General features: G+C 35.4%; 1 protein-coding gene across 4 annotated transcripts in view; it reads left to right on the top strand.

Annotated features, from left to right (window-relative positions):
• KLHL24 (kelch like family member 24) overlaps positions 1-13,240 on the top strand; it is a 39,202-nt gene extending 25,962 nt beyond the window's left edge. For all 4 annotated transcript variants that reach the window (XM_022571114.2, XM_089910775.1, XM_089910776.1 and 1 more), the window contains 3 exons: positions 1,610-1,798; positions 2,894-3,082; positions 8,174-13,240. In XM_022571114.2, the coding sequence (XP_022426822.1) occupies positions 1,610-1,798; positions 2,894-3,082; positions 8,174-8,374 (579 nt within the window). In that variant the 3' untranslated portion in view covers positions 8,375-13,240. The remainder of the gene's footprint in view (positions 1-1,609; positions 1,799-2,893; positions 3,083-8,173) is intronic.
• The last annotated feature ends 316 nt before the right edge of the window (positions 13,241-13,556 follow it).

Genomic DNA, 13,556 nt, shown 5'->3' with positions numbered 1-13,556 from the left:
TAAATTGAGGAAATTAAGATGGAGTCTCAGAGAAGATAGGTAAACTGCCCAAGCAAGGTCTTACTTGCAGTGGCAGAGCTAAATATGGACCTGCCTCTCCTGATTTCAAAGTCCATACCTTTAAGTACTACATTGTGCCACAGTTTCCATACCCCTTCTAGCTGCATGACCTTGAATAAGTTACTTAACCTCTCTGGGCTGCCTGGTGTTGGGAGAACAAACCCATCAACAGATAATTTTCACATAATGTGAGAAATGCAAGATTGAAATAACATTGGCTGCTGAGGAAATTTGGAAGAGTACAGAAAGATAGACTTGTGGACACACTTAAATGACAATGTATAAAGTTTGGCCTTGACCCTTAGGCATTCATTGTTAAACTAGTAAAAGGAGTTGATGAGGTGTTTTAGGAAGATTAATCTGTGGTTCAGAGAGTACAAGAGTGGAGACCAGGAGATTGAGAGGTGTGAAATGATATGGACCCCAAGGATGGTGGCAGTGGGAAACAAAAGGAAGGGACAGACGTGAGAGATGCTGGGAAAGAACGTTTGGTAGAACTTAATAGTTAATTAGATATGGATGCAGAAAAGAGTTGATGATGACTGTTCATTAAAAGAATTATAGGTGTTAAACAGGAGAGCTTTTTTTTTTTCTTTTTTAGGAGAGCTTCTATAGGTTAAAAGTTTCTTGTATATCTTGTGATGCTTAATGGATTATTCTGCATGTAACTGATTTAATTAATGGCTTGTTGATTAGTTCATCTGCCCTACCTTCCTCATATTTGTGAAAAGAAAATGTACATGGAAGCCCTTTGAAATACACATTCTAGAGTTCATAATGTATCAGGTACTTTTCTAGGTACTGCAGGGACTAAATTAAAGAACAAGATAGGCCCTGCCTTCAAAGATCTCACAGTCTAGTAATCCTTACTTAATACTTTAGTTTCATAGCTTTTATTACTTTATAATATTCAAGTATTTTCACCATCCATGAGTATGAGCATTTGTGCTAAATCCTGTAATTCTCAGTGCAAGCAATATTGCTCCTAACGGGATGAAGATTGGTTCTTGGGCGGGTGAAAAAAAATCATACTGTTTTGTGTATAAAGCACAGATACAATATATAAACAGATATACAATATATCTGTGGTATTAAAAATTTCACTGGAGGGGGCTACTATGAAAAAAATGTCTAAAAAGGCTCCTTGGTGGTGGTGAGAGAATGATAATTTTTTTTAAAGGTCCAGAAACTGAGCTAAATATATTGCAATTACAGTTACCAAGGGCTTTTTAAAGGGGAGAGATCCCTTAATTCTTTCTTTTTTTTTTTTTTTTTTTGCGGTACACAGACCTCTCACTGCTGCGGCCTCTCCCGTTGCGGAGCACAGGCTCCGGACGCGCAGGCCCAGCGGCCATGACTCACGGGCCCAGCCGCTCCGCGGCATGTGGGATCCTCCCGGACCGGGTCACGAACCCGTGTCCCCTGCATCGGCAGGTGGACTCTCAACTACTGTGCCACCAGGGAAGCCCCCATCCCTTAATTCTTTAGCCAACTAGTTAAAAATTCAAACTTTTGATAATTAAGATTTCTCCATGTATTTTACATATAGGTATATGTTGTTGGAGGCTATGATGGGCAAAACAGACTTAGCAGTGTAGAATGTTATGATTCCTTTTCAAATCGATGGACTGAAGTTGCCCCCCTTAAGGAAGCAGTGAGTTCTCCTGCCGTGACTAGCTGTATAGGCAAATTGTTTGTGATTGGTGGAGGACCTGATGATAATACTTGTTCTGATAAGGTAAGCCATGCTCTCTCTCTTTTTTTTTTAAAATAGAAATTACCAATGATATACACAAGAAGAGAAATATGGAAGGCCTATCAAGTAGGTAGTTTGGTCCCTTAGAGTGAGGGGGCTTTTAAAAATTGTCTGGTACTTTATACTTAGGGAGGAAAACATTGAGTTTCAAGTTACTAAAGTGAGATCATAACATATCCAACAATTTTCTGTTAAAAGTGTGATCCAGTTTTTTTGAGATGAAACTGATCTCAGCGTTATACTATAAACCATTTTAAAACTTTTTACTGGTATAGTTTACAAAATCAAAAAATTATTCACATAAAACAATTGGGAAGTGAATTAGCAAAGGGTAAGATACTGTACTGCTTCCAACTGGGTCATTTTCTGCATACTTTGAAAATATTCTTAGAACAAAGAAAAGAAAACCTCTCTAATGTAAATATAGGATGGCTCAAAGCTGCTGCAGTTCATTGAATTCGTGAGACGAAAGAACATGTGCCATCCTGACATCTCAGAAAATACCCCGTTTATTCTGCAAACAAGAGTGTAATGCCTAATTCATTTAACAATAGTTTACTGAACTTTGTCAATCAATAAATTCTTTTTCTAAATTAAATTTTAATATAATGTCAAATGTTACATATTTAGAATTCATTAATTCAGAATTTGTGATAATTCAAAGTATCCTGAATTGAGGTTCGCTGGTGTTCTTCTGAAGAAAGGACTCCCTAAACATGTGAAGAAATTATATTCAAATTGAGGCATACTTATCCTATATAACAGAATTTATAAGACTGTTATTTTATTTTTTTTGAAGACTTATTTTTAATGGAAAAAAAAAAAAGCAAACCTGCTAGCCATTCATCTTGGAAACGGTCTGTGTTTCTTACTCTATTCTACTTGATAGTAATAAATTTGTATTTCTTTTGAGAATTTCATAATTCAGATATTTTACTCTCAAGCCAACCTCCCTTAATTCTGTGAATTAATGGGATTTTATTTTTAATCATGTTTCTGTATATTGGCAGACTATTTATTATGTAAATTTGCATTTTTGTTGAGAAATTTTAATTAAGTACTTCTATATATTATTAGGTTCAATCTTATGATCCAGAAACCAATTCTTGGCTACTTCGTGCAGCTATCCCAATTGCCAAGAGGTGTATAACAGCCGTATCCTTAAACAACCTGATATATGTTGCTGGTGGACTGACCAAGGCAATATACTGTTATGATCCCGTTGAAGATTACTGGATGCATGTACAGAATACATTCAGCCGACAGGTAATAACATAAAACAGTCCAAAAGAATAATCAATGTAGGAGAGACCAAGTACAGGACCAGTATGAATATACAGTAACTTTACTATTTATGTGTTTCATGTATGCTTGGATTATTTCCAAAAAAAAAAAATTTTTTTTTTTTAATAAATAAATTTATTTATTTTTGTCTGCGTCGGGTCTTCGTTGCTGCCCACGGGCTTTCTCTAGCGTGGAGAGCGGGGGCTAATCTTCGCTGCAGTGCGCGGGCTTCTCATTGCGGTGGCTTCTCCTGTTGTGGAGCGCGGGCTCTAGGCGCGCAGGCTTTAGTAGTCGTGGCACGCAGGCTCCAGAGTGCAGGCTCAGTAGTTGTGGCGCACGGGCTTAGTTGCTCTGCGTCACGTGCGATCTTCATGGACCAGGGCTCAAACTCATGTCCCCTGCATTGGCAGACGGTTTCTTAACCACTGAGCCACCAGGGAAGTCCCTCAAAAATTGTTTAAACTCCACATAAAGCATATGGTATTCTTGTTTTGAACTCCTTCCAAGGAATTTATTGAAATAACTTACTTTTGTTTTTAATTTTTTAATTAATTTTTATTGGAGTATGATTGGTTTACAATGCTGTGTTAGCCTCCACTGCACAACAGAATGAATCAGCCATACACATACAGGTATCCCTTCCCTTTTGGACTTCCTTCCCTGAAATAACTTACTTTTTACCATCCCATGGTAAAGTAGGTATTGCTCTTGGGCTGTTGGGTTTTTTTCCCCTTAACCTTTTTGAGACTCCTACTCCAGTTCTTATCCCTCTCTCTAGCACATTTTCAAAAGAGAAGAAATTCTCTCAAACTGGTTTCTTTCCTTCTGCAGTTAGAAACTAGGTAATTTGTTGTTTTTGCTATGAAGAAAATGGCTATACTTGGGTCTCTTTCATCCACACTGCACTTGTACCCTTATATGGCCTTTACCCCTGCCCCATAAAGGCCTTCCCTTGGCCTTTTGTTTCATGGCTCTACCCTCTTTCCTTCCACCATCAAAATGCTTGATGGCTCTGATGCTGGAAATCTGGCTCTACCTGTACCACTCTAGAGAGATTGTACTCCCAAAGGTCATTAATAATCTCCTGAGTCTCATTCATGTTCTCTTGTTTTTTTCTACCCAACCCTTAAATATGGGTATTCCTTGAGCCTCTTTTCCCTGCCCTTTTTCCAGTTTATACTCCATTCCTGAGTGATCACATGTACTGCTCAGTACTGATGACTTCAAATCTTACTCTCCATTAAAGCCTCTCTGCTGTGCTCCAGACTCACATTTCCAACTGCCTATTTGATGTTTTCTGTGGCATTCCAAGACTTTAAAACAGAATTCACCTTCTTCCCCAAGTTTACTTCTTCTGTTTCCAAACAACCTAGTGAATGGAAAAACTCTGTTTCTCCCTGACAGCACTTCTGACACCAGATACGTGGGTTTATTCCCACACCAACCGATCTCTGTCTTCAGCTGGTGTCTTACAATTCAATTCAGTTCTGACATGACCTGAAATTTGCTTCAGGTTCCACAGGTTAAGGACTCAGTCCTGCAAGACTGCCACCACTTCACATGCCAGTCTCAAGTCTCAGGTTTTCACCAGTACTTCTGACAAATCAGCTATAAATCAAGGTTTCCACAGCCCCCCCCCTTGGGTTCAGTAATTATGCTCAGGAAAACACTTACTTATTTATGTTTACAGGTTTGTTATATGATAAAGTATATTACAAAGGACATAGATGAACAGCCAGATAAAGAAGTACCTAAGGTCAGGTCTGGAAGGGTCCTAAGCAGAGAACCTTCTGTCCTCATGGATTTGAGGTGCACCACCCTCCTGGGACATAGATGCATTTACCAACCTAGAAGCTCTCCAAATCCTATACTTTTGGGATTTTTATGGAGACTTTATCATGTAGACATGATCAGTTATAATTCAGTTTCCAGCCCTGCTCCCCTCTCCAGAAAAGGGAGGGTGGGGTGAAACTTACAAGCTTCTAATTATGGCTTGGTTTCTCTGGTGACCAACCCCCATCTAGGAGCCCAGCAGCAGTCCCTCCTTAGAACAAAAGACACTCCCATCAACCAGGAAATTGCAAGGGATTTCGGAGCTCTGTGTCAGGAACTGGGGGCAGAGGCTGATATGTATTTTCTATTATTTCACACCTAGAAACTTAATTTTTAAAATTTTTCTTGATTTCTCTTAAATTGAATCAATCCATCATATCAGCTCTGTGTCCTCGAGAGTTTCTCCTATTCTTTTCCATTCCTGTGGTTCTTGCTTTTGTTCAGGTTCTCATCAGTTCTTACCTAAACTAAAACAGTATTTTCTAAGTAGTGTTCCTTTCTCTAATGTCTTGCTTTTCTAACCCATTTTACCACCAGTTATTTTTCAGCAAATCTAATTATGTCTCTTCTCTGGAAATGTACTGAATAAAATCTAAAAGTTTTCCCACCTCATTCTAGGTCTCCTGTTGTCTGACCTCTTCTTGCCTTTTCAGCTTCACTTTCTTCACCTTTACCCAAATTACATTAAGTATCTGTTGCTTGCATTTGCTATCCAGATGGTATGTGTTCTTGCCTTGATTCATGTTGTCCTCTTAGCCTTTAATGCCTTTTCTACCTTCTCTATTTGTAATTCTACTCATCTTTCAAGTACCACTTCACAGTTACAACAAACTGAGGTTGCCCTGTTCAGAATTAATCTCTTGTTTTTCTGATCTGTCACTACACTTAACACCTCTATAATGCAAGTGATAAATTTCCTTATAGTTATAAATGTTCATTTCTATACTGGAATTCAGTCTTCTTAAGGATACTGTGTTTTCTAACTCATCTCATGTATCTTGCATTGATTGATTGGTGCTCGGTAAATTTTTTTTTTTTTTTAATTTTTTTTTGGCTGCATTGGGTCTTCACTGCTGTGCTTGGGCTTTCTCTAGTTGTGGAGAGCAGGGGCCAGCCTTCGTTGCAGTGTGCGGGCTTCTCATCATGGTGGCTTCTCCTGTTGCAGAGCATTGGCTCTAGGCACGCGGGCTTCAGTAGTTGTGGCATGTGAGCTCAGTAGTTGTGGCTCACAGGCTCTAGAGCACAGACTCAGTAGTTGTGGCGCACGGGCTTAGTTGCTCCCCGGCATGTGGGATCCTCCCGGACCAGGGCTTGAACCCATATCCCCTGCAGTGACAGGCGGATTCTTAACCACTGCGCCACCAGGGAAGTCCTGCCTACCCTTTTAATACTAATCAAATGAAAAACGATAAATCAACCGTAATTTCATGGTAGACAGCTATTTGAGTCAAAGGTTGTGGTGTTTTTAAATGCTTAGAATGTTGAATGACAAAAAAAGAACTGAAAAAATGAGCTTTTTTTTCCCAGTCCTAATGGACCCAGCCTTTTTCTCTGTTTTTACCTCGCCATTTCCATGCCTTTTGACTTTGCATAATTCCTAAATTCCACAACTTGCTATTTTAAACATATTTTACTTTTTAACTTTCATCAGGAACTTTTTTTTTTTTTTTACTGATGAAGATTTTTTTTTTACCCTTCTTCAGCGGACTAGGTATTTAAAATGTCGTTAAAGTTTAGAATAATAATTGAAAAGAAATCTGATTCTTTTTCTTTATTGTTGGCATTTTAACATTTAAGCATTAAGCATTATAAAAAATAATAATTAAGGAGAGGGGTATATTTTACAATATTAAGATTGTGTTTCATTTAAGTCATGAAAAATAACATTAAAACTTCATGTATTGATGAATTATTTTTCTTACTAGCTGCCATTACTCTTGAGACTTTCATAGAGTGAAATAAACTACTATGCAAGTAATTTCCTGATATGAATGAATATCTGTTCTGAAGGTTGCTTGCTTCATTTAATTCTGAGCACTATTTATGAAATGATGTTAATAACAAGATAGATCCTATAATTATATAGTTTAAGAATCATCATCAAAGTGACTGTAAAGTTCAATAGTGCAAGCCAGCTTGTACCTGCAAACTAAGGATGTTGTCTTTTATTGTGTTCAGAACTTTCAGAATTTATAGAAAGAGCTCATTGTGCTTTAGATGGAAAATGTTATAGTCTGGTACATAATTGGTACAATCCATGGGTGGTATTCTACATAAAAGTTTGTCATTCATTGATGATAATGGGCCCCAAGTCAATATGGGTGTATATAAACTCTAATGTAGACATTTTAAAATACTCACTAATTCTTCTAGACCCAAAGATACTATCCTCTATTATAGAAATCCACCAAGATTTAATTTTTTCTACAAGAGTGAAATTTATGTATAGCAAATCTGATCAAGTAAAAATGTTTATTGTGCTCACTGGTAGAACCCATCTCATGGCTGATTATGTGGAAACAGGATAATAATATACAATAACTTTCTGAATTAAAGTGAAATTTAAATGGAAGAATAATTGACCTGCAGCATAACCAGATTCATGCAATAGTGAGACAATTTTAGTATAATTTCTTTCTTTGAAGAATCACTCTTATCCTTGCAAGAGTATTTGTTTTATATAGTAATTGTATTACTGACAGAGAAGAGTAAAATTTAGCTAAGAGTCTCATTGCATGGAAAGTTAACTATAAAATGTTAACTGGGGAGTTTCTGTGCCCCATCCAAGGCCCCTAATAACAGTGCTTCTTTAATTTGGTTATAACTCTCATTCATTCTTTCAACTTGTGGGTAATCCCCTATAATGAATAATGTTCCTACCCTTTGATCATGTAATAGCCACTTTCTATAATAAAGGACCTTCCTGTAATAGGAGAAGCAAGTCTTCAAGGATGTTTTCATTCAACTACCATTAACTAAAACCCTTCTCTCAGTCCACCACCCCCACTTCACCTCCCATATCTTGACCCCAATTAGTGACATATATTCTATCTTAACACTCCCTTCACCCATGCAAATTTACCTAGTATTCACACATAGAGCAGGAGTTGGGCAAAAGGGAGCTTATTATTTCATGTCTCCTTTTTTGACTTGTTAAAGCATGTCTTATTTTACTTTTCAGTTTGCTACCAAATCCCTTACTGTCAACAGTTAATTTTTTTTTTTAATTTGGTTGAACAGGAAAACTGTGGTATGTCTGTATGTAATGGTAAAATATATATCCTGGGTGGAAGACGGGAAAATGGAGAAGCCACAGACACTATTCTCTGTTATGATCCTGCAACAAGTATCATCACAGGGGTAGCTGCAATGCCCAGGCCAGTGTCCTATCATGGATGTGTGACTATTCATAGATACAATGAGAAATGCTTTAAGCTCTAAAACCAGGATACCTCACCCAAGAAGCCACAGCAATCCAAGATGAGAGGTTTTAAAAACTCCAGAGTGGGAACTTGACATATCTCCTTTTTGCAATATGCACAGAAAAGTAAAAATAATAATTGTCGTGCCTTTCTCCCCAAAATGTCAATCTTTCAAACTGTAATAAAGCCTTTTCTGTACTTGGGAAAAAAAAATTTGTTGTTGTTGAAGGTAATAGTGGTCTTTGCTTGGGCTTTGAGAGTGTACCTTTGTGAGTATTTGTAAGAAACCTATGTGGAGTAGGAAATAATGTCTGCCTGCATACCTTTTAGGAATTTGTGATGGTTTCTTCATTTATGTATGTTTATCTGCAAGACTGTATATTCCTTACTTTGTCACATATATGTGTGTGTGTGTGTGTGTGTGTGTGTATATACACACATACATATATATATTTAATTGCATGGCAAGTTTTCATTTAGTTTGACTCATATAATGCTTAGAATACTTAGAATCATTCTAAGGTAGAAAAACCACTTTTAAAAATCTTTGTCACTAAAAAATACATCCAAGTTGATTAATTTTATTGTGGGTTTTTTTCTGTAATTGATAAAAATGTAATGATGACAATCTGAGTATCATAAAATACTGAATTATTATGACTTCATTCTTAGAATTATTTTCTTATATTAAAGGTATTTTGGGGGGAGGAGATACAAAAGCAAGTGCCCTTAAAATGGAGATTAAAATTACATGTTAGTTCCTAAGAAAAAATCATCTAAGACCATTGAAGGGAAAATGACCCACTGTGGCTCTCAGAAGTATTTATATATCATCTCTAAATCCTCTAAGGGATGCGCCTTTTCTTGAACATGGCAGAAGAGTTGAAATCCACTTTGCAATATTATCTTGTGAAAAACAGGGACAGATTTTCTCCGTAGCCCAGTAGGGTTTGACCTCATTACTATGGTGCTTTGGGTGAGGACCTCTTCCTGGTTATCCTACTTTCTTGTGAACAGCTAAAAACCCTGGGAGTCTCTACTGTTAAGCTGCCCTTAAAGGATAAAGCAGGGACCACCTGTCTCAGTGGGTCCATATTTCTTTTAAAATTAGCTATTTGAAGAAACTAACAGCAGTAGTTGCAGTATTCTAAGATAAATCTTTCATTTGGTACCCATTGTGTAAAATAGTGATCAATATTCTCAAGCTTCTCTACATCAAATTGCCTTTGTCTAGCTGTTTCAACTCCAGTTTATAAAGCTTACTGGTTTTCAGAGAAGAGTGTAAAACTTTTTCTAAGGCAAATGGTATGGCAGGAACTATAGCGTACGTGATTATTGATATTCCTGGGTGGACAGATATAATTTAAAACATTTTAGGGATGTTCAGGTAGCCTGCTGTATTTCGACTTCCCCAGGCACTATTGTTGTCTCACATCATAATTATATATTTGCCATAGGAGAAATGATGCAAATATGTGATTATAGTGTCACCAGATTTCTGTTAGAACCAAGGTAGTAATCAAAAACCTAACATTGATAAACTACTCTTTCTTTCTCATTTTAGAATGATGCAAAGATTTCAAATAAACCTATACAGAGTCAACTTTTAATGCCTAGCTGGAATCTGAATTCTGAGGAAAACTCTAAAACACTTAACAAATCTTTAAGGAATTTTAATTTTTCAGATCATAATTTGAAATGATGTATACCTTTCTGTGATAATTATCAGAGCAATTCAGAAACCAGTTTTCTACCATCTTAGTTGAAAGACAATAGTAGATACAATTGGGATACTTGTTTTAATTTTAGAGTAAACTTCTACTTCTGCATCATACCTTTTGTAGATAATGGAACCTATGTAGTTCAGAAATTCTTTGTGGTATATGAGAAAAGTGTTTTGTAAATGCTGAGAATTATACAAATGATACTTGTTATTTTCATGTGTATTTGTAAGATCATGCCCATCCATAAATAGACACTTCACACAAAGAAGACTTTCTCAACATAACCTGTATTTTAGTACTTTTGTCTATTATAAAAGTATTAACTATTTACTTGTATTTTGTTATACATTTATTTTTAATGTTCAGGTGTCTATTGTAGTAAATTTGAAATCCTATAAAACAGAATTTGTTTAAACATGGACCTCATGCCAATATTGTTTAATTTTTTTCTCTACATAATTTAAAACTACATAAATTAAGTAGGCCACCAAGAACTTAGTTTGAATCCTATGAAATTAAAGTAACAATTTTTAAAGTTACCCAACTGATACTTTAATTTTCTTAAATTATTTATTTTCCTTTACTGATTTTTGATAAATAATGATGTTAGCATTGATAAAGTAATAAGGAATTTTAGGGTATAATTAGTATATCAAAAGGGATTTATCAACCAAAACGGTATCAGATTATATTCATGCTGTCATCACATAGTTGACAGATTTTCTTTTGGTGGGTGATGCTCGTATAAGCCTTTGGGTTAGTGTGTATGTATATAGTCAATACATGTGTGTATATATGTAGATAGATGGTATGCTCATCTACACACATACAGACAGACATCAAGAATTTTATCAGTTTCTGATCAGAAAAAGGCACATAAAGTAAAAATTAGTTGACCTTTTTAAATTCAATTCCAGAAGTATATTTTTTTAATTTGGGCATTTCTAGAATACTTTGTTACATATGAAAGTACATGATGAATATTAGTATGATGACTCATATACAGTCAGAATCTATATAATGCATACAGTTTTACAAGATCAGGAAACAAATTGACGGGAGATACAAGTTTGCTAAACCTAGCCATTGATATACCTCAGTGGGGAAGGAATTCAAAAGTATTTTTTGTGGGTCAACAGAAATGTACAGTTTTTTTCTCCATGAACTTTAATCATCTTTCATGTGTTCCTATATGTGAGTGAGCTATAAAGTGGTCTAATTTTTACAACAAAAAGGCCTTCTTCCTTTTCTACTCTAATCTTCCCACTGACTTTACTGCACAGGTATGAAATGGTAGCCTATTGTATCTTCAGTAACCTTTTTTTTTCCCCTAGATGACTGAAATATAGGTATTTACTCCATTTAAACCAGGTGTTAACAAAAAAATGATGTAAATACTCAGGGAGGGTATTAACTTGTCATTTTTGCCTAATTGGAGTGTTTAAAGTGCCATATCTAAGTAACTTGCAGTTCATGATTCTAGAGTAAATTCAGTTTGGTAAAGGGGCTTCACACATGGCGGTGGTTAAACATTCATTTTTTTATATTTAGAAAGATGAAAATGTTTTGTGGACTGATACATTTTCTCTTAGTGAATATGAATTGTTTATGTATCTCTACTGTCATACCCTTTTGAAATGAAACTCAGGAAAATACAAAGGTTCAATTATACTACTTTTGTCAGTGTACAAACCAGGTGTATTTTTTTTTCCTGTTGTGTGGATATGGCAATAGATTTTTAAAAAAGAAATGCTGTGAGAACCCATACATGAAAAGAGAGGGTTGAATCATCAGTGTGTGCCTTTTGTTTCTTGAGATTTATATGTGGAAAAGACATCTTCTACTCCAGACTGTATTTTCAAAGAGAAGAGATTGTTCTTTATGTGGTGCCAAGTGATAAGATAACGTCTCTTAAAGGCTTCCTGTGGACTGCCTTTATTTTCCTAAACTCAAGACACCAGTTAACCTCAGCATAATTTTGGCCTTTCTTAGAATTTCTTGTGCATTATATTGAAAACCAGGTTTATATCACCTCACCCCATTATTCCTTTTAGTTAAATAAATTCACCATACCAAGAAACCAGAATGGGGCAATTTGGTTGGCCTTTTAAGGCAGTAGGTTTGACTAGCTAGCTATACTTACTGTCACATCTAATGCTAGTCATCAGAAACCACTTGAGCCAGGAGTGTGAACTGATAATTCCAGAGACAGTTTCAACATACTTCAAACTTTTTTAAAATGTTTTTTATGAATGTTTTACATTTGTGTGATTGCCTTAGATTTTAAATTTTTGTAGTGCTAAAGATCATCATTAAAAAATGTTTTGAATACCAGTAGTTATAACTTATTTTATGTATTGTCCCAAAGAAAAGAATTTGTTTTAATGTTTTCAAAATAACTGCATCTGAATTTGTTTATATGCCTTAAGTTCTCTAGTGCTATTTCAACTTTTCTTTCAATCTAAATAAAGCTTACCTTAGATAAGTTTCATACTTGTTTCCTATAGAGTAAATTTCCCTTCTTGAATTTTTTAATGAGCACCAGCCTTGTGGTTGCTTGAAAGAAAATGTTAAGAAAGGTTGTTGGGTGTTTGGAGTTTTATTATATTGGGGGACTTTTTGTGTTTGATGCCAAGGTGCTTTTTAAGATATTAAGAAAAACATCTATCTTACGTTGATTAAACCCTTGTAAACATCATTTGCAATATCTGCATCTAAAGTCAAAAAAGTAAATCTACTTATTTTTGTTTCATTCTTATGTACTGTTTTGTTTCTTTTGTTTTTTCTTCTACAGGCTCTTTCATTTATCTTTCCTGAAAAAGTTCTTAGTCTTTCTTTCTCCAACACCCCTCCCCATGGTTTCTTAATTTAAATCATGTTGAGAGTTTCTGGAGCTATCTAAGACAACACGATTATAGAGTTGAACAAAAACATAATGTGCTTTACAGCTTGTACAGACTTGTGGCAGCCAAGTGTCTTTTGCTTTCAGATGCTCCAGAGTCTTCACAGTGGGGAAAAAAAAAAAAAAGCTTTGTATTTCTTTGTTTTCAATTTAGTTGCAGCACACTAATACTTATATGTCTTGTTTAAATATACTTTGTGCATAGTTGTCTTTAATTTTTAAAAAGTTGTATCTAATAAAAAATGTCTTTTAACCATTATTACTTGACTATGGTTGTATTAAATTTTATTTACCAAAAACTCATTGTTTTGTCTTACCTTAAATATATTAAAGTGGTTGTTTGAAAAAGGAGTGGGGGAAATTACAAGTTAATATATGTATTTACTAGTGTGTTCACAAAGTAACTAAAAGGCTAAACAAAAAGCTAAAAACATTGGTGTGTATGAGGAATTGGTGGCTTAGGGACAAGTAAAAAGGCAACTTCACTGCATACTCCTATAGAATTGTGTGTAATTATATATAAATATGCACATAATCAATTTTTTAGTGTGAACCACATGTGTTAACTATTCAGA

This window comes from Delphinapterus leucas, chromosome 4 (assembly GCF_059928025.1).
Source record: "Delphinapterus leucas isolate spDelLeu-1000000601 "Yukka" chromosome 4, BTC_Dleu_Yukka2, whole genome shotgun sequence".
Classification (NCBI taxonomy): domain Eukaryota; kingdom Metazoa; phylum Chordata; class Mammalia; order Artiodactyla; family Monodontidae; genus Delphinapterus; species Delphinapterus leucas.
The sequence above is the reverse complement of the archived record's forward strand: the minus strand, read 5'-3'. Positions and strand labels throughout refer to the sequence as shown.